The 20,422-nt window shown below is 32.0% G+C and overlaps 1 protein-coding gene across 5 annotated transcripts in view; it reads left to right on the top strand.

Annotated features, from left to right (window-relative positions):
- Positions 1–20,422, top strand: part of LOC106784790 (protein phosphatase PP2A 55 kDa regulatory subunit) — a 40,201-nt gene that overhangs the window by 14,431 nt on the left and 5,348 nt on the right. Inside the window, exons 2-6 of one of the 5 annotated variants that reach the window (XM_014744674.1) lie at positions 12,319–12,738; positions 18,973–19,038; positions 19,181–19,278; positions 19,812–20,090; positions 20,168–20,345. In XM_014744674.1, the coding sequence (XP_014600160.1) occupies positions 12,651–12,738; positions 18,973–19,038; positions 19,181–19,278; positions 19,812–20,090; positions 20,168–20,345 (709 nt within the window). In that variant the 5' untranslated portion in view covers positions 12,319–12,650. The other 4 variants (XM_014744673.1, XM_014744672.1, XM_014744675.1 and 1 more) reach the window with 4 other exon arrangements.

The raw sequence follows: 20,422 nt of genomic DNA on the forward strand, positions 1-20,422 counted from the left end.
TTTATTCAGTTATTAGAGACACACACTAGTAGTAGTACAAAAAATTACAAAGTAAAAATAAAAATATATTTGTCGTTAAAATTTGTCAAAACTATAAAAAGAAAACATTTCAATTAAAATCTATTAATCGGTTACTAATAATTAATGTATTCAGTTATTTACAGATTATAGAACTGTGAAAGTTTGTAAAATGAAACATTATTATTATTAGGTGACAGAGACTTAATCTGTTAAAATAGATTATGCTAATATATTATATTAAATAAATTGTAATCACGTATTATATACATAATTCAAAGGATTATAAGAGATTCAGATAATAAATCATAATTAAAAAAAATAGGTGAGATAATTTTGGTAGGATATAAATATTACTCTAAAATGAATTTATTGTAATAATAATAATAATAATAATACTACTAACAGAGAATAATAATAAAAAGAGTGCATTTTTGTAGGAAGTATATACTCAGCGACCATGAGAGGAAAGAAAGGTTAACACTCTCTCGAGTGAAGTCTTACAAAAACACACTTCTATACGGATTCACCAGTATGTCCTACTTAAATGTTAGACGCTTTTGCGATTCTTTTAACATTGAGTGTTGACCCACTATCGTGGAAGGACGCTCGCACCTTTTTGTCGGCTTGGAGTACTTTGTCTCTCTTCATTATTGTTTTTTCTTCTCATAACAGATTACAACAGTATTATTATTATAATACTTTTTCATCATACCCTTTTCGTACCAACAGATCCCCCAATACATGTATTTTATTTATATTACGTGATATTTCTTGTTGTTTTACGTTTTAAATCGATCGAATAACAAAAAACAACCACGACCTTTCGAACGAATTTCAAAGGGAATTTAGTTGTTACGTTAAAGGAGAAGCCTCTTTTATTCGACGAATACGTTTCAATCGTAATTAATAGAAAAGCTTTGATTTATTTGATTTTTTTTTTCTTTCTTTCTCTTTTTCCACCCACACAGTCTCGTCGTCGTCGTCGTTGTTACTTTTTATATTTAAAATTATTTTCTTCTTATCGGTTATAATATAAATAATTTTTGATATTTTTTATAGTACTCTATTGTATAAATGTTGATATAAAACATGTACGTATGCATCTTTAATAAATGATTTTTCTCTTGTTCTTGGTCCCCCCAAGTTTGCACTTGGCACGTTATTAAACATTCCAAGTAAGGTCAATGCGTATAATAAAACTATGTCATTAATTTATTACCATAAATTATCTTGTACTTAGGAATTTATTTCATTTAATAAACAGAATAGACAATTAGAATTTCGGCTGATTTTCGGCTTCGACGATAACATATACATATACATATATATGCATGCATTGATACAAAAGAAACGAAATATTTCAATCATTCAAACGTTTATACGTGTATTAGTATATGTATAAAAATATTAACGTTAATTAGATAGAACACATAAATTCATGAAAAACATTTTGAGTGGGATTCAATTTAAATTGAAATCTTCTGGGGGTGATTGAAATCTTGAATAAAACAAAAAATACGATGAGAGAGAATTATGAGAGAATAAGACAAATCCCATTACTAGTTTAATAAATGAAACTTTAGTAACATTGATACCTATGTAGGTGTAGTATATATGTATATATACATGCGGTTAGAGTTATGTGACTCTCGAATCCCGTGAGAAAAGATCGCGTCTCTTTAGTTAGTAACCTTTGCACTCGTCGAGACACTACTCGAGACCCTTCACAACAAAACTTCGTCCATGCGAAGGTCAAATTCCTTGCGAATCTTATCCGTTCTCGTTTTACCTACGCACTTTGCAATGCCATTTCGTATTGTTGAATGAATTTCTTTTGTATATATATATATATATATATATATATATATATATAATTCTTAAATGAATTAATGATTATGAGAGAAAAATGAATAGTTTTATAATAAGTTAAAAAATTAATTTATTTATTATATAATTCGTATGATTACATCATTGCTATATGTAGACAAGATCATCTAAAGTTTAAAAAAGATTAGAATCTTTATTTTCTTTTTTTTTCCTTTTTTTATTCGCATATTTTTTTTATTGATCGTAAAAAAGATATTTTCTTTTGAAAATTATAAATCATTATGATATAATATTTATTGATAATTTATCATTCTATAATATTTTTATTAGCATTAGATTTAAAGCTTTTTGATATAATAATTTATGATTATAACAGATTTTAATTTTTCTAATCATAATAAGTAATTCAGAAAATGTTCATCGTCGATTTGATATACTTTGTTATCCTAAAATTGGTGATATCTTTTCTAAGGGTGTATTCGCACGTTTTGGATCATAGGTTAACCTTTTCTTCAATCTAATATTTATCCTATCAGTCAACGAGTGAGGTAGTTGGGTCGTTAATCCTTCTTTGGCCCCCCCAGTCTACTTAGCACGTTCTTCCGATCGTTTTGCTATCATCAAAAGATGCAATAACTTCTTCTTAAGGTTTCAATTTTCGATAAGAGGATCGATAACAACGTCTTCAAAATAATTTAACGTAAGTTGTTGTCTTATGTTTATATTGGGAGAAATATCAAGATGAAGATAAAAAATAAAGATAAAGATAAAAGGATCTTTGTAAAGAAAAAAATTAATTTTAGTTTGAGCTCTTTTTTTTTTTTAGAACGAAATCAAGAAGATAACAAAATTGAGAAGGTTTACTATTAATAATTATAAATATTACGAAACGAAGACGAATATCTCTTTAGTTGGTTGTAAAAAAAAAAAAAAAAAAAAGAGAAAGAATAGAAAAAGATAAAGGACGAAAAAAAAGCTTTTCGATGCAGAAGCTTTGGTTGCCTTTTTTTTTTTTTTTTTTTTTTTTTTTTCACCATCTGCACTCTCGTTATTACTCCTACCATTTTGCCATTGTACTCTCAAAAAATGACGAATCTTGATCGTGAAAGATAGAAAGATAGTAGACGACTAACCAGACACGAGTTTGAGAAAAGACGAAAGAAAAAAAATAACAGGGGGGAAAAATAGAGAGAAATAATATTTAAATAATAAGAAACGAGAGAGAGAGGTGAAAGAATTTTGAAATTTCAAGTATATTCGGTTAAGTTGTAATATCGTTGAAATTTAACCATGAAATCATAGTTTTTTCTTTTCGGCTTTTTCAAAACCGTGCAAACTCGACCTAAAAAATATTATTGACAGGGGGAGGATGTAATGATGGTGGTGGTGGTCGTGGTGGTAGATTGGTACAACGTTGGTAGTTTTATTCGGTCCCTAGACCAAAAACGATTTATTACACTTTGTTTTAGTACGAGGGATGTTTTTGGGGACAACCATATGAAATTCCCTCTTTACCGATTTAAAATAAAACATACTGAGAGTAGAAAAAAAGATAGATAAGTGAGGATGGTACCGTCCGAAAAAAGATTTTTATCTATGTGAAGTAATTTCGGGACACAGATGATGCTATCAATTTATACTGCATGACAAAACTGAACATTCATTTATTATAAAACGTTTCTTCGAACAAAAAAAAAGACAGAGTAGAAAAAAGAAGACACATATTTTATATATAAATAATATTCTAATTAAATATAATGATAAAAATTTGTAATAATAATTTAGGACAAAATTTTTCAAATCAAGATAAAATGATATTTAATATATTAAAAAAATGTATATAATATAGGATTTATTGAGAAACGATAGAAAGACTTTGAAGGCCGAGGTTGTAAGGAACGAATCTATCAAGTATATTGATTTTGCACATCAAGGTTCGTTCGTTAAAAATAGGTAATTCTAAGGAAACGGATCAAGATAGTACGGTTATTTATATTTGAATTTTCAAAAGATAGATCTTACTGCTTTTAGAAACTATTTATTTATTTTATCGGTATGCTAGAATTTTTTTTTCTTTTTATACATATACACATATATATATATGCATTTATATTACGTATTCGCGAACATATATAAAAAGAACGGAATATCAAAAAGATATTTATTCGCTTGAGTAAATAAAAACAAAAGGAAAAAAAAAAAAAAAAGAACCAACTCATAGATGATAGAAATTTTCGCGAACGTTTAGAGAAAACCAATATTCCTGTAAGTTTTCTAAACAGAGAGGAACATACTTCGAGCATGCGCCAATAGTATAACAACGTCGATAAAGTCTTCTTGATATATCAAAGAGAAAGTACCTTGTTCTCTTTCTATATATATATATATATTTAACAAAAAAACAAATAAGAACAATTCATCGAAATCAAAGATTTGTGTTACGATAAAGAAGAATTTTCAAGAGTACGATTATATATTATTATTATTACTTACATACTTATTCGAATACGCGTTTCTACCACTCCTCTTTCTGAAAAGGAACCAGTTATTACCAGTGTCATACATACATAATAAGCTCTATTGAAATTGACCGTCTTACATTTGCAGACTGAAAGTGAGTCGCACGTAATCCCAAGATGACACGTTACAAATTGTATAAACGACCATTCGTAACAAGACTTATAAATACGTTTATTATTAATACTCGATGTACAAATCTGAACTCTTATCATTGTTATAAACGTCGTAATAGACGTTCCGACTATGCGATTGATCTGCATTTTTTCTGCTTCAAAGTTCTTTTAGACCAGGGATTTTCTTTATTTATTATTATTATTATTACTATTGTAAACCTTTTTTTAATCTTTGATTGGCCTTTCTCTTTTTCGACAAGTTTATTAATTCGATTTTATTTATTACAATCGGATAAAAAATGTGGTTAATCGAATTCACTTTTAAGAATATTTAAAACAAGTCAAAGGGGAATAATCATAAACAATTGATCCTTATAATAATTTGTTTTTTTCAAACATCGTTCTGTCCAATTTTTTCATATTTCTATCCTATTTGTTTGAAGGGTAATATGAGGGTTAAAATTCTAAAACTTTATTTGTTTCTTTCCTCGATTATTGAGATATTTTTAAGCTTATTTTTATGCATGTTTGCTTTGTCAGACTCTTTCATAAATTTCTTTGACACGACATGAAATATATGAAATGTATCTATAAATAGGAATGAACAAAAAATATCGCATGTTAAATGTTTTTACTCTTCCAGATATATTGTTGTTCAAAGTTCTGAACACCAATTTATTCTCATTGTTCTCATTTTAAACGTTAAAAATGTAAATTTGTTTTACACGCAATTTTTCCTATGAATACATAAAATTCCATGTCGTACAAGCTCAATTTTGCCAAGTTATGCAAAAACTTACCGAACTCTTAAAATCATCAAAATTAATTAAACGCAATACGGTTTCCATAATTTGGTAATATATATTTTCTACATTAATTACCAACTTATGTTAATACAATTTTCTTAATATGCAATTAGGCTTATAAATTAGATCAAAATAAGTTATTTAGAAATTGTTTTATTATAACACAACAACAACAACAATATAAAACATATATAACCAAATATATAGGTTAATAGAAATGAAATAATTAATATTAATATAAAATATTAAATGAATACTTTTTATAAACATATCAAATTTTCGTACATTACAATTATTCGCGATTGTATAAAATTTGAATTTGATTAAATGCATAAAACTGTAATACTTTTTATAAATTCTGACTTTATTGTAAGATCATATTCCCTTCCACACACACACACACACACACACACAGTCGCTGTATATATTTTCGAATAAACGTGAAACGAAAGATCGAAGTGCACCTGTCGATAGGCAATTTACCGTACACAAATGACATCGTGTTTATTCTCTCTCTCTCTCTCTCGGTGATCGTAAAAGTGAACTTATTGACGACATTTCTAGGACCCATTAACAAACGGAAAAAGAAATTACAACACGGTGACCAGGGGCCAAGGGGAGGAGAAGATAATACAATCAACAAAAGTTTGAAATTTTTATCGAATCAACAAAATCTTCGAATTTTTCGAAATGTTAAAACCCAAAAAGGGGGGACCCTTTTTTTCTACATCTTTTTATCGATCCCTCTTCTTTTCTTTTTTTATTGCATGAATCGTTACCACGTCTCTAGACGAAGTCAGAAGGACAGTCATCGATTCTTTTCTGTGCGTCGAACTAAACGTTAGATGTGTGCCCTGTATACATATATATATACACACATATATTCGTTCGTATTACACGCACGAAAAACCAAGAAAAAAAAGAAAGAAAGGAAGAAAGAAAGAAAAGAAGAAAGAGAGAACGAATTTCGAGCTTTAGAACCAGACGGAAAATTCTTTGGCAAGATGCCAAAAAGACCTAGCCATCCCCCTCGCGTGTCCCGACGCTTTAACAAACTACTATCCGCCTGCCAGCATCCCCGACGAGTTGAGAGCAACGAGAATAAGAGAAAGAGAGGGAGAGAGAGAGAGAGAGAGAGAAACAGCAGACAGACAGACAGACAGACGAACGGATAGAGAGAAAGGAGAAAGAAAGGGGGTTGGTTGGAAAAGAAAAATCGAATCCATAGTTCGCGAATATTCTTCTTGGTGTCTGCACACGTTTAAAGTGGTTTGGTATGTATTTACAAAAAAAAGAAGAAGAAAAAAAAAAGTAGAGAAAAGGAGGAGAAAGAAGGAGGAGGGGGGGGGGAGAGGGGGAATAAGGAATTCGTAAAAAAAAAAATGTAGACGAAGAACTCGCCGAAAGGATTTACCAAATTCGTGCCAAACAAAAGTCAATTTTACTTAGGATCAGGATTACAAAAAAAAATAGATCAAATCTATAGTTATCCAGCAATTTAATAATCTCATGGGACAGCACCTATCGCGTATAGTGATACGAGAGTTATCGTAGCTAACTTTTGTGCGATGTAATATTCTGGCTCCTGTCGCGTGGTTGTTGCATATTGAAATTCGCTGAGTTTATTAAATTGATAAAAGGGATTGTTCTGTCTATCTGTCCGTGTCTGTCCGTGTCTGGTGTACTTTTCTGTCACTCGAGATCATTATACCTTGGGAGAAGCGAACGTTTTTTTTTAAATAAAACTTAACTAAAGTGGAGAGAATCGTTAATTGAACCTCGTCGTCGTCGTCGTAGCATCAGCAATGTTTTACGAGAAAAATATGCTGAGAAAAGGGAAATATATCTTTCACTTTTTCATCCGGGTAGATGTCTCACATCTTTAAAAATAAATATCATTTTTATTTTTATTTTAAATCCCTTTTTTCTTTTTTTTCTTCTTTTTTTCGAAAAGCCAAAAATAATTGGAGGATATTAGGAGAAGTAACGACACGTGGAACCACTTGATTGCGATTACTTGCGAACGATATACTTATTAGAACGTATTAGAGCGTTGACCTTGAGACACTTAAATTAACTAGAGGTAACGATTAGCGTTACAGATTCGTCCTTGCCTTCCATTCTCACGTACTAGAAGAAAATTGCAACGTGTGTGTATGTGTGTGTGTGTGTTACCACTACGATATGGATTCGCAATGATGATGATCATCATCATCATCATCATCATCACAATGAATTTGGAATGAAGAAATTATATATCTGTGTTTAATTACTTTTATTTTACGTTTACTAGACAATAATGTTTGATCGTGGAAAATCTTAAAAGGAAATCTTGTCTTACGTATTGTACAAACAACATCAAGATGATATTATCCAGATCGAACTGGCTAATATTAACGAACTCAATCAATACTAGATTAAACTAAATCCTTCATATTTAATCTTTGGTATCATTATTGTTCATCCTTTTATGTCAAACTCGTAAACGTTTTTCTTCAAAATAATGTTACTTCAAATTTATGCTATTTTCTCTTTTTTATCTTTTCCTATTTTAATGACGTGACCAAGAACTTTTTCTTTTTTTTTTGAAAGAGAGAGATCTTTTAAGTCAAACTAATAACGTTCCCTTTAAAAATGCTACTTCGAATTTGTGCCATTTTTTTTTTATTATTTTCATACTTTTTTTTTTTAATCGTAATTATGTAGCCAAGAGCTTTTCTACGATCTTTTAAGTCAAAGTCCATAACATTTTCTTCAAAAGTGCTACTTTGAATTTATGCAATTTTTTATTCTTATCATAATGATGCGGCCAAGAGCTTTTCTACGATAGGACCACTCATAGAGAATCTTACTGTAGAACTTTACAACTTGCGTTTAGACACGTAGGTATAAAAGACGGCTCGTTGAGAAGCTCTTTTCAACGGTCTTATGCTTCCATTAATTCAAACTCTGAAAGAGAGAGAGAGAGAGAGAGGGAGAGAGAGAGAGAGAGAGAGAGAGAGAGAGAGAGAGAGAGAGAGAGAGAAATGAATAAGACATAAATACATATACATTGGACGGCCATTAGCATTCGTCCTCTTCACGTATCTATAATAATTCGAGAATAGCAGTTAGAGTTGATTCACCGTTAAAACTTGTATACCATTCGCGCGTATCGTATAAAATAAATAGAATAGTAATTATTTATTATTAATACGATTAAATAAAATTCATTCAATTATTTATTTAGCATGATTAAGTAATTATAACTGTAATCTTTTTGTAAAAATCATATTTACATATTATACATTATATACATACAGATATTTCGTATAATTACATATTAACGAGATAAAAGTGGAAAATTGGGGAGAATAAAATAAGAGATAAAAAAGAAAAAAATATAAGCATGAACACGCGAACTAGTTAAAAAATAATAAATCTCTTTCTGCCAATAATTAGAACAATCTTTTATATTATAATATCTTAACTTACACAACGATATTACGTAAAATAGAAATAAAACAAATTAGAACGATTCACAATTTTTTTCGCATATATTTATAATAAATTAATTTTTGCCCACGAGATCGTAATTCACAAAATTCTTGGACGAGATATTCGAGAAGATTATTCCGAACGATATTATCCGACGATGAGAGGGCGTTAGAGTAATAAATCGATATAGTAGAAACCGATCGAGATTAATTACCACGTTGCTAATTAGATTTCACGTTTCATCTTATCCTAATTACGATACGTAGATTACCGTTAAAGGAACAAAATTACCTTCTTATTCGAACAAAACGATACTTTGCATTAATATAACAGATAAAATATCACGAATTAATTGAAATACATGATGAATAAGTAAAGAAATCGTTTAAATGATATAATCACAATTATTAACAATTAATCGTGATTTTAATTAATCATACTCTTTTATATCATGCATATTATTATTATTTTTCAATACGGTGTCATCGTATAACGAATGTTTCGCGTGAGACACGATATCTTGTTAAAAATGAAACGTAGTTGTAACCTCGTTTGCTATTCGCTGTTTTAGAAACCGAGGACAGCATAGGTAATTCGAAACTGATTTAATCAATGGCAAGTTTTGTCTTTGTCTCTTGATTACTTGCGCATCTATCTCTGATTCTTTCTCTTTTTATCTCGTTGTTCTATCTTTCTCTCTTCTCAATCAAGGGCACCCACGCTCTTCTACTTCTTCTTCTTCTTCATCTCTTTTTTTCTCTATTTATCTATCTCTCTCTCTCTCTCTCTCTCTTTCTCTCTTTCTACCTCTTCTTCTTTCTCTTTTTACGCCGTAAGATATGCAAGTATGCTTAACCCAATTTTCACGAAACATTTTCATTCCGCAGGATCATCGTGCGATGTAGCATTGTTTTTTTTTTTTTTTTTTTTTTCACTGAAACCACCCTCTCCCTTTCCTCTCCCTAGTCCACAATTCTCTCGCAACATTTCGCGAAAGTAAATTTTATCCAAATATAATTATATACGTGCGTTCTTTTTCTTTTTCTTTTTTTCTCCCCTTAATTTTCTTTTATAATTCTACCTTATTTTTTATTCTCTTTTTATCAACGAACTTTTCTATTCGTTACTCTAACCGAAAAGAGAAAAACAAATTTTCACGAATGCACTTTCTTTCGGGGACATTTTTTCTTTTCTTTTTTTTTTTGTTTTTTGTTTTTATCTAGATGTAAACATAGTATACATGAATTATATTTACATAAATCATACAAATTGCATATTACAATCCCTACGGAGATTAGCATATTATAATGCGTATCCGAGCCTAGTGAAAAATAAAAGATAAACAAATTAGGGCTTTTAATGATATAAATTATAGTTTATTATATTTATAGCTCTATTAATTTATATATAAATTATATAGCTCTCTATATTTTATATTTTTAATTATTATTAAAACATGACGAATAGGTATTTTGTAATTTCAAGTTACAGGTAAACAAGTTAAGAGTTGTTTTGTTTTTTTTTTTTATTATTACTATTATTTTTTCTTACTTCGTTAGAATAATATTAAATAACACGTGACCTTCGTCTTACAATCAATCACATACGAATAAAATTTATTTTCTTATGAATATACATGGAACATTTTACAAGCACATCGATAAAATGTTGTTACGATCTTTGTATCGTATGGAATATGCGTAATGTTTCGTTTATAACCGTATAAATGTCGTAGGAATGATTACGTATATTATATATGCATTCGCATTAATTACAATAGGTTGACGGCATCCGGTTAAATACTCGACAACGAATATACACTCGTTCGCTTTTTTTTTATTTGTTTATTGTTATCGTTGATACACACGAATCTTTGATATTCTTTTTTTAGAATATCTTCTATCACTTGAACTTTATCTTTCGATAGGAGTTAAAAAATTTCCATAAAATATTGATGTATTTATTTAATATCGCTAAAAGGCATTACCTTACAACGTCGTTCGTTTGATTATTTTTCCGATAATGAAACAAATCCGTAATTTATGTATCATTGAAGAATTTTCATTATAGCAAACGTATAAGATTGTAAAAAATAAATCGGTTTGTCGAGTAATACGTTATTAACAATAATATTTAATTTTTTTTAATTGTAAAAATTCAAGTGTGTGTTTGTGTCGCGGTACGTGTTCTCCAAAATGGCGGCATATAGAATATCACTCGTGCCGGTAATTATGAAATTATATTAAATTAAATTGAAATAATAGAGATTTTATGATTTATTTTATATTTTACAATTATATTTTTATATATTATAAAATAAATTATGAAATATATCAACTATTTGCATTTATTTAATTTATATACAATTAGTACTATTATATACTATTATATACTATTATATACTACGTTCTTTCGATGAAGTGATTTTTGAAGGAGCAGTAAAACGAATCTAAAATATCGTAAAAGTGTATAAAACACACACACACACACACACAAGCAGTACGTTATTGCCTTGGGTATAATCGAGCCTTTCAACGGGTCATCGTCGTTCGAAAATGGCGACAAAGGAAATCGTAGTCGACGGTTGCATAGTAGGTGGTAGATGCTCCTTGGTCACGCGACGTGTCCTGAAGAAGTATCGTAGAACTAGAGAGAAGGCAAGCATATGGAGAAGGAACGCGAGTACTTCGAACTTCCTCGAGTGGTTTTCATCGATTTCTACAATGAGTCAGTGCTTCTCGACGATCTGTACTTTGCTCTTGCTGCTTTAGCTTATGCTTCTGCTTCTACTTCTGCTTCTGCTTCTGTTACTGCTACTACTACTGCTACTGCTAGTGCAAATGCTGTTGTCTTGGTTTTCGAGTACCGCAACGCAAGCTTCTCTCGAGTAGTTTTCTCTTGCAATAGTCTTCTTGCACACGTATCGCAAATCGTACCTACCGTAATACCCCTTCGTATAATAAAATGGAAAATTCTTTATGAAATTTAAATGAAATTTTCCCATTTTCACACGTATAAGAAATTCAAATGATTTCGGAATTAATAATTCCGCAATCTTTACATTAGAAAATGTTATTATACAATTCTCTTTGATTATTACCTCTTCTATATTAACTTTACTCATTTACTAATCTTAATCAAGACGATTCGAAAATATATTCCGTTCACGTACCACGATCAATCTTTTCTTCCATCAACAGACATTGAAAATATTGAAATTTTAGATTTAGAAACCTATTACCTCGTATTCTTATATACCATTTGTGATAATATGTATGATTATAAAAAGTGATTTGAAATGATATATATTAAAATATATTTTGTTAGATTAAATAAAAGAGCAAATGAACTTAATTTTTGTAAATAATTCTAATTCAAATATCCAAATATACATCTAAACAAAAAATATAATATACAATTTATATTATATTACTTTTTTTTATTAAACATCAGTTAAAATATATGATTCAACATTTCGATTAACTGTAAAACTAAGTTTAACGTAGCCAGAAATAAAGTGAACTAATTTATCAGCCTTATCCGAATTTCAACAGGTGAAGAAGATCCTGGAGCACGATCGAGAATTTGTTGAAGGAAATTTGTCACTTCTGGAGTTGGAGGAAAAGGTGGCAGGTGGTCTCGAAAGAGAAGAAGATTCGAAGGGTGATTAGGACGAAGGGAAAGAAGAAGAAGAAGAAGAAGAAGAGAAATACAACGACGAGTAAAAAGTGTCACCACGCGTCACGCAGGGGTCGTGGGTCTATGGGGGGCACCGCCCCAGCGGCCCCCCAATTCAAATCCAAACAGAAACTGTTATTCCGAAATTCGTGCTATTCTGACACGGGCCAGAATCGACGCCTCAATTTCGGGCCAACCGTTCAAACGGATGAAGAGAAGTCCATCCAATATCATGAGGCAGTCAAGCCTCACGAAACTTGGTTCTATGATCAACACCGCCGTCAACAAAAGAGCTGGTGAGTTAATCGTTTTTTTCGTTTCTTTTTATTTTCGTTTAGCTAGTAAAGTTAGTTGAAATAACATAGAAAAGAAAAAATAATGCCAATAAATTGAAGATCGAGCAAAGTAAGTATAAACCTTTACGATCAGACAACGTCTCGTAGATATTTCAACTAACGCATTCTCGTTTTCCAACATATTTCTCGGTAACACGAGTAACAACGCGTACTGTAATACAAAGATTTAGTAAGACAGGGAAAATATATCACCAAAAAGCTTGCAATATATTATTCGTTTTAAATAGAAATTTATGCGTTAAACTTCGTGACAATATATATATATGCATATATTATGATATTTTTTTGTTTAAATACTTAACAAACGTAAAGATATTTTTATTTTCAATGATATTTAAGTTAAAACGTGACCGATGTAATAGATTTTCCTATTATTAATAATTTACTTTGTAAAAATTTAATTCATGTCTTGAAGTTATAGTAAAACATGTTGAATGTTTTCTGTGGAAACAAATAAAAAAAGAAAAGAAATTTTTCGTATGATTGTCGATAGTTTACATTGTTTACTTGCTAAAGGTATAGCAGGGTTCTATATTAGATACTGTTCTATATTAGGTACGGTTTCCCTATACGTACACTAAAGAAAATAGTGTCGAGCAGAATTGAAATGTTTATATTAGGCTTTCTGTTCCAAATGAGAAAAATAAAGATAGATAAATGTATATATATATATATATATATAGAGAGAGAGAGAGAGAGAGAGAGAGAGAGAGAGAGAGGGAGAGTAAAGGGAAAGGGAAAGGGTGGGAAGAGTGAGGGAGGAAGACGGAAATTTTTCTTTAACAATGTCACACAAGGAAAACAACGTAACACACGAACACGTATTATGTGTTCTTCTCTCTTACGAATTCTCTAGTGAGAAGTGTTCTCCGTCGTGAATAGAATTCATTTTGATTCGTTTTAGAAAAAGAATATGTATTATTCGCAAGTTCGTAGAAGAAACGTTTTACGTAGCGACTTAAATTGTAACAATAAAACAGACACGAGCGAAACGGAATCCGATGATGATTTATCAGACTGCTGTTCATATAAAAGTTGTGGCCAATTATTAGGTATGTAACTACGTTTTCGTTTCTAAAGGATCACCCATCAAATCCGCAGATCGTCGTGATCGTAATTGTTATGTTTCGTTATCTAATTTCGTATAGAAATTTTCGAATTAATTGTTACGTTAAAGAGATCGATGAATTTCATTTGATTATTTATAGATTATTGTTTATAACTATTAAATACATATATATATTGTGTAAGTTGTAGATTCGCGTGTAGATCCTTGGAAATGATTTATTACGATAAAGAGATGGAAGTAATAAGAAAGAGAAAGAGAGATATGTGTGGTTACAGTGGAAAGAGTGTTATTTCGAATTATAATGATATCAGCAGATTCAAATGAATTGAATTTATAGCATACGCGTCACACACACACAAGAAAGTAATATTTCAATTGTACTTACATTTAATCTTTTCGTGTCCTAATCGTTTTTAAAGAAAACGTAGGGAGAAAGAAAGAGAATGAGAAAGAAAGAGATAAAGCATACAATTTTTAAACAGTCGTTATATCATCTTGACATTGATAACATGACGCACGCGTACGCGCACATTATTTATATAAAATCTTAACAGATATTCAAAGGAATCTCAACCATCAAAGAGAAAAATGAATTAGTAGTGATAATAGGGTAGTGTTGTAGTGTTGGGATAATGTTCGAATGTTTATTTGATCGTATTCATAATTTTTGTTTCGATTTATAACGAAGAGATGCGAAAGTAAATGCAGTATTGGGTGCGCGTGTTTGTTAGGACAAATCAATTAACGAATTGTCTCTAATACATAAGACAATCAGTACCTTCCTTGAGAGCCAACGTTTACGTACCAGTTCGAGACAGTCTCGTGCACATCGTGCTATTCTTTCGGCCATTTTACTCGTGTTTCTTCATAATTTGTATCGTATGTATTTATATATATAAGAACATTAATCTGTGATATTATTTATTTCAACAAAAATTATCAAGAGTGTCAATTGAGAGATTTATTTGAGTAAAAAATTGTCAACGATATAAAACGAGATAGTGTGAGAGAGATCGTAAATTTTTTCTTTCTTTTTTGGTTCATATTGTTCACAAGACGCAATTTAATAGCACAGCTGAGAAATCTTTTGTTGAAGATCGACAATGTCGCGAGGTCTCGATGAATGACTCCGAGTTAAGGATTAGCATAAATCGAGTCGAATAATATTTGACGCAGTTTAAACGATGAAAGTGTTTCGATCTGTCGGTACGGTTAGCTCGTAGAAAATCTTTAGACAAATATTAAATTCGATTCTAGTTAAATTTTACGGTACGTACGATCGGGAGAAATTAAATGTAGTGCATATTCTATACTTGATTGTAAGATAAATATGTCATAACGTAAAAATTTTGTCGAATAAAAATGGATCGACCGACGTATTCGGAAATACGTGCTCCCAAAAATTTATCTAAACTGATGAGGAACAAACCATTATTTTCTTCTATGGAAGAGCTGCATGAGAAACTAACGGAACTCTTAGGTAATGTGTGAATTTGAAAATAAGTCAAAAAGGGGATAAAATAAATAATGTTCATTTCTTTTTCGTTAAATTTGAATTTTATCTTTGGTTTAATTTTAACTAGCTCGCTTCTTTCTTTTATTACGTTGTCGGAAAGCAGAATCGTTGAAGCGCTATACCGATGGAAGATTTACTTTTCGTTAGTATAAATCTTCAGATAATAATGTCGCGAAACGTGTTCGCAACGAAAGAAGAAAGTGAAAGAGTAGAAACGCTTTAATGGCAGTTAATGCCCAGTATGAATTTGTTAGCCTGTAATACATTTAAGCTTATTCGCACAAGCTTGTTTGCTAGTATACTTATATGCTTACTTACGCATTCAAGTAATACGATATTCGAAAAGAATGGAAGATAAACGATTAAATGGTAGGTATTTCAAGCGAAAAGACGCGGAAGGTTTTATTTTCGATGCATCTGATAACGGCCATTGTTAGAGTTGCGTGAAGACGTCATATTATCATAGTAATGTAAAAATTCTTTTCGGAGAAGATATACACAACAGTACAGCATCGTAGTATGCATACAAGACGTATTATATACTACTTTTAATAACTAACAATAAGCTCGATTATGAAAGCTATCTTTTGACGGTAGAATGATACATATTATTCTCTTTTTTTCGTCGTCATGCTGTATATTACATCGTAAAATAATTGACAAGACATCAAAGACATTTAATAATTTTCTTCTTCGTTCGTATTATTTCCCAAATCGATCTTCTAATTTTGTAATAACCTAAATAAAAATAGATAAGATTAGTACATACGCGTAACGAATATTTTATTTTAGTGTCGGTTTAAAATATATCGCCTCATTCTCTGCCGAGTTCTTAGAATCGTATTCATTTGGTTATCTCGATTAGGCAAAGCACGTTTTGTGTATTCCAAGTGTACCCACATAGAATTGAAATGCGTTAATATCCTACTTACTAGGACATGAATTCGTGTTTTATAAACCGATATTGTCTACTCCTTTCATTTCAGATTCGTTTCAATCGATATCATAAAATAATTTAACATGCGTTGTTTTTCATTTTCAAATAATAATAAAAGAAGACATCTCGATAATAAAGATTCATTAGAAATTAGAAAATCACGCGCGAATGTATTCAAGCGAGGGAAAACACGAGTTAAGCTTGTTGGTAAAAAGAACATTCGAAAGTGGCGCGTAAACGATGCCGGAAAGTTCGTCAGAGGTCGGTGATCTTCGGTTGGAGTCGGGGGCGCGAGGCAGCGTCGTTTCTTGTACGCACTAACATGGCGGATCTCGTGAAAGCAACTAAACTTGGTTGCATGGTGTGTTTGTGACGTCACGGCAAGGAGTCGTGTAGCGCGGTTATGCGTTCCTGAATACCTCCGCCATTGAAATCAAATTTTCGAATCGTACGATAGGGCTATTTTGCCTATTTTTTGTATGGTGCATAACGAGCGGCATGGGAAGAACCGCGTTGAATATGTGACGTAGGCGAGGCCCGAAATGTAAAAAGAACCTGTATTAGGAGGAAGAGTGTTGTCTGGTGGTGGCGCGTGTCTTCACTTCAGTGTGAACAAAAATTTAACACAAAGCCCTCGGCGTATCATAAACACACATAATTCTTTCATATTTTTGTTAAACCAACTGCAATAACGACGACGAAGACAAAAACGAAAACGAAGACGACGACGACAACGACGACGACGACGACAACGGAGATAGTCCGGTAGTAGTGATAATAGTGGCGGTGGCAGGGGTGTGCGCGCGCGAGTTCGTGTGACTTTGCGCGTAAGAAGAAGATATATACGAGTTAAGAGAGAGTATCTGTCGTGTCGTACTATGCTGTGTTACTGTGTTTCGTCTCGTGTGTTCTCTTAGCGTGTTCGTATAACCGCTAACACTATAGTCAATCCTTTATCAAGCTTTGTACATGCGATACGATAAAAACGTGCCATCTTTCTCAGTCAGTTATTTCTCTTATTGGCCGTTACTTAAAAAGTTCTTAAACGCGCGTTGCATCTCGCCGCGCGTGTGTGTATGCGAGATGGCCGGTAAGTAGACGGCACACGCAGAAGAGTCTCTCTCTCCTTCGGGTCTTCTCTTATACCTGCCTTGCGTTATACTCATATGTATTATATGTATCTCTCTTGAAAAAAAAAGAGAAAGAGAGAGAGAGAGAGAGAGACACACACAGGTTGTTCACTACCGCGAGTACTACTACTATTCTAATGTGTGTATATATGCACATAATATACGTATATACATATATACGTCTCTAGTACGCGTGGCTCTCTATCTATACGCGTGTTTTACGAAGCAAGGAAAGAGAAAAGGAATTTAAAAAAGCGATAGAGAAAAAGAGAAAGAAAGAGAGTGTGTGTGTGTGTGTGTGAGAGAGAAAGAGTAGAGTGAGAGTGAGTGAGAAAGAAATAAAGAAAGAAAGACAGGGAGAGGAGAACGATCGAGACAGCGTGATTCTTCTGCATCTCTTTGGCGTTTTTATTCGTGGTGTTTTGTACGTTCCCTACGTTCGTTCCTCTACGTTCGTTCCTTCCGGCTGTGGCCGTTCGGTTGTGCCGCACCGTACACCGCGGCAGGGTGAACCTTGACCTAGTTATCTCGCGGGTTCACGGGTATATCTGCAGCGCTGAGTGCAACGGGGCTTACCTTCCGCCATTCTTTCTCTTTTTTCTTAACCTTTCCTACGAATATTTCGCATATATCCCTCTGGAATAATATTATCTCTTATACGCGGCCACCGCACGCCGCGTTCGTGATTCTTCTTCGGGTTTTTTGGCGAGTCGCGTGAGACCAGATGCGCTTGTCGCCGGTGGCGACGGCAACGGCAACGGTGACGGCGACGGTGGCAACGGTGGCGACGGCGAAGCCGGTAGCGGCTTAGAAGCACGATGGATTACGCTGAAACTTCAAGTAGGGATCGCTATTTACCACCTTTACTTTGTGTTCTTCGGCTTATCGTTTAACTCACGCGTGACTTTACACTTTTCTCTCTTTCTCTCTCTTACTCTTTTACTCTTACTCCTTCCTATCTCGCTTTCTATCTCTCTTACGCTATTTTGCATCGTCTTCTTATATACCCTACTTATATACTACACTATCACTTTTCTATCTCTTCTCTTCTCTACTCTACTCTACTCTACTCCAATTGTGTTATCGTAACGTCTTCCGCGTTCTTTCATAGCGATCAAATAACTCAGCCATGTCGCGGAGCTTTCTGAAGCATCCTTTTTTTTCTTTTTTACCGGCACCCCGTTGTGTTCCATTCGCTTGCGTTCCCATTCTCGTTGCAATTGTTTTCAGTGTTTCTAACCTCCTCGTTAGCTTACAATTCTTCATGGAGTTTAACTCTCAATCATGCGACAACGTATGAAGATATATATGAAATTATTAGATTAAGATTTTTATTATTATTGTTATTATTATTATTTATTTATTTATGTGTATATATTATTGCTTCTTTAAGATAAGACATTCTATTTATATACGTAAATGTGCATTTATCACTTAATAATAGGATGATTAGTATACAAGAGGAATTATTGAGGAGAGATTATTGTCGTTCAGAGTATTAGACAAAATTCATATGTTACAGGCAATGGTGACATTCAGTGGTGTTTCTCACAAGTGAAAGGGACTTTGGAAGACGACGTTACCGAAGGCAAGTATTACTTTAATTACTTTCCATTAGAGGAACAATATACTATTGTTATACTTTTATATAAAAAAAAAGGTTCAAAATTATAAGTTATTTAATAGTTTTTTTCTTTTAAATATGTACTTATTTCTCATCTGTATTTCAGCTGATATAATATCATGTGTTGAGTTTAATCATGATGGTGACCTTCTCGCAACTGGGGACAAGGGTGGACGAGTTGTTATTTTTCAAAGGGATCCTATTGTAAGTATTAAGGAATATAATAGGATTATAAACCATTATTAACCAGACTTATCCCGTACTTGTTCTGTTGAATGAGAAAGTATATAGATTAATAAGAAATTATATGCGTTGTTTGTGATATAGTAATGTCATTCTCACTCGAGTGAGATTTTTGTATACATCTAGTATTTAGAATACTAATAACTCATATTTGCAAACTGTTACTACGTTTGCAGACAATACAGTCATTACCAAGAAATCAGTATAACTAGTAATGGTTTGAGGTAGAACTTATGTAACTTCGGACAATCTTATATAGGTGATCTTTTATTGAGCCATAATAGCTTTTCACTGACTCTATTAAAGGTAACACCGTGTTCGCTTAAAGGAGACTATTGGTAAAGTGGTTGTATTGAAGGTAGTTTATTCAGTTAGGTGATTAATCATTTAAGAAAGACATTGTGACTGTTAATTTTTAGTGCAAATTTATGTTACTGATGTGCCATTACTTTGCTTTGATTATAGAATATTTAAAAAGATATCTCTTTCCGCAGAGTAAAAATAGTATACCACGGAGAGGTGAATATAATGTATACAGCACTTTCCAAAGCCACGAGCCCGAATTTGATTACCTGAAATCATTAGAAATAGAAGAAAAAATAAATAAAATTAGGTGGTTAAAAAGAAAAAATCCCGCACATTTTTTACTTTCCACAAATGATAAGACAATAAAATTGTGGAAAGTTAGTGAAAGGGATAAAAGAGTGGAAGGATATAATACGAAAGAAGAAAATGGTGCGATTCGGGACCCTGCTTGTATAACTGCCTTGAGGGTAAGTTTAATCAATGTGATAGAAAGTGTTCTTCTATTAAAAATTATAAGCGAGTATTGCATATTTGTATTATTTAGGTGCCAACTATAAAACCAATGGAATTAATGGTAGAGGCATCTCCGAGGAGAATATTTGCCAATGCGCACACTTACCATATAAACAGTATAAGTGTCAACAGTGATCAAGAAACGTACCTCAGTGCGGATGATCTTAGAATTAATTTATGGCATCTTGAAATTACCGATCAAAGTTTTAGTATCCTTTTTTAATCAATTATTTTATGTTTTTTTTACACTTAATTCATACAAAATTACATATATAATATGTGTAGT

The sequence above is a fragment of the Polistes canadensis genome, unplaced genomic scaffold (genome assembly GCF_001313835.1).
Source record: "Polistes canadensis isolate GaletaPanama2010 unplaced genomic scaffold, ASM131383v1 scaffold_40, whole genome shotgun sequence".
NCBI classification, from domain to species: domain Eukaryota; kingdom Metazoa; phylum Arthropoda; class Insecta; order Hymenoptera; family Vespidae; genus Polistes; species Polistes canadensis.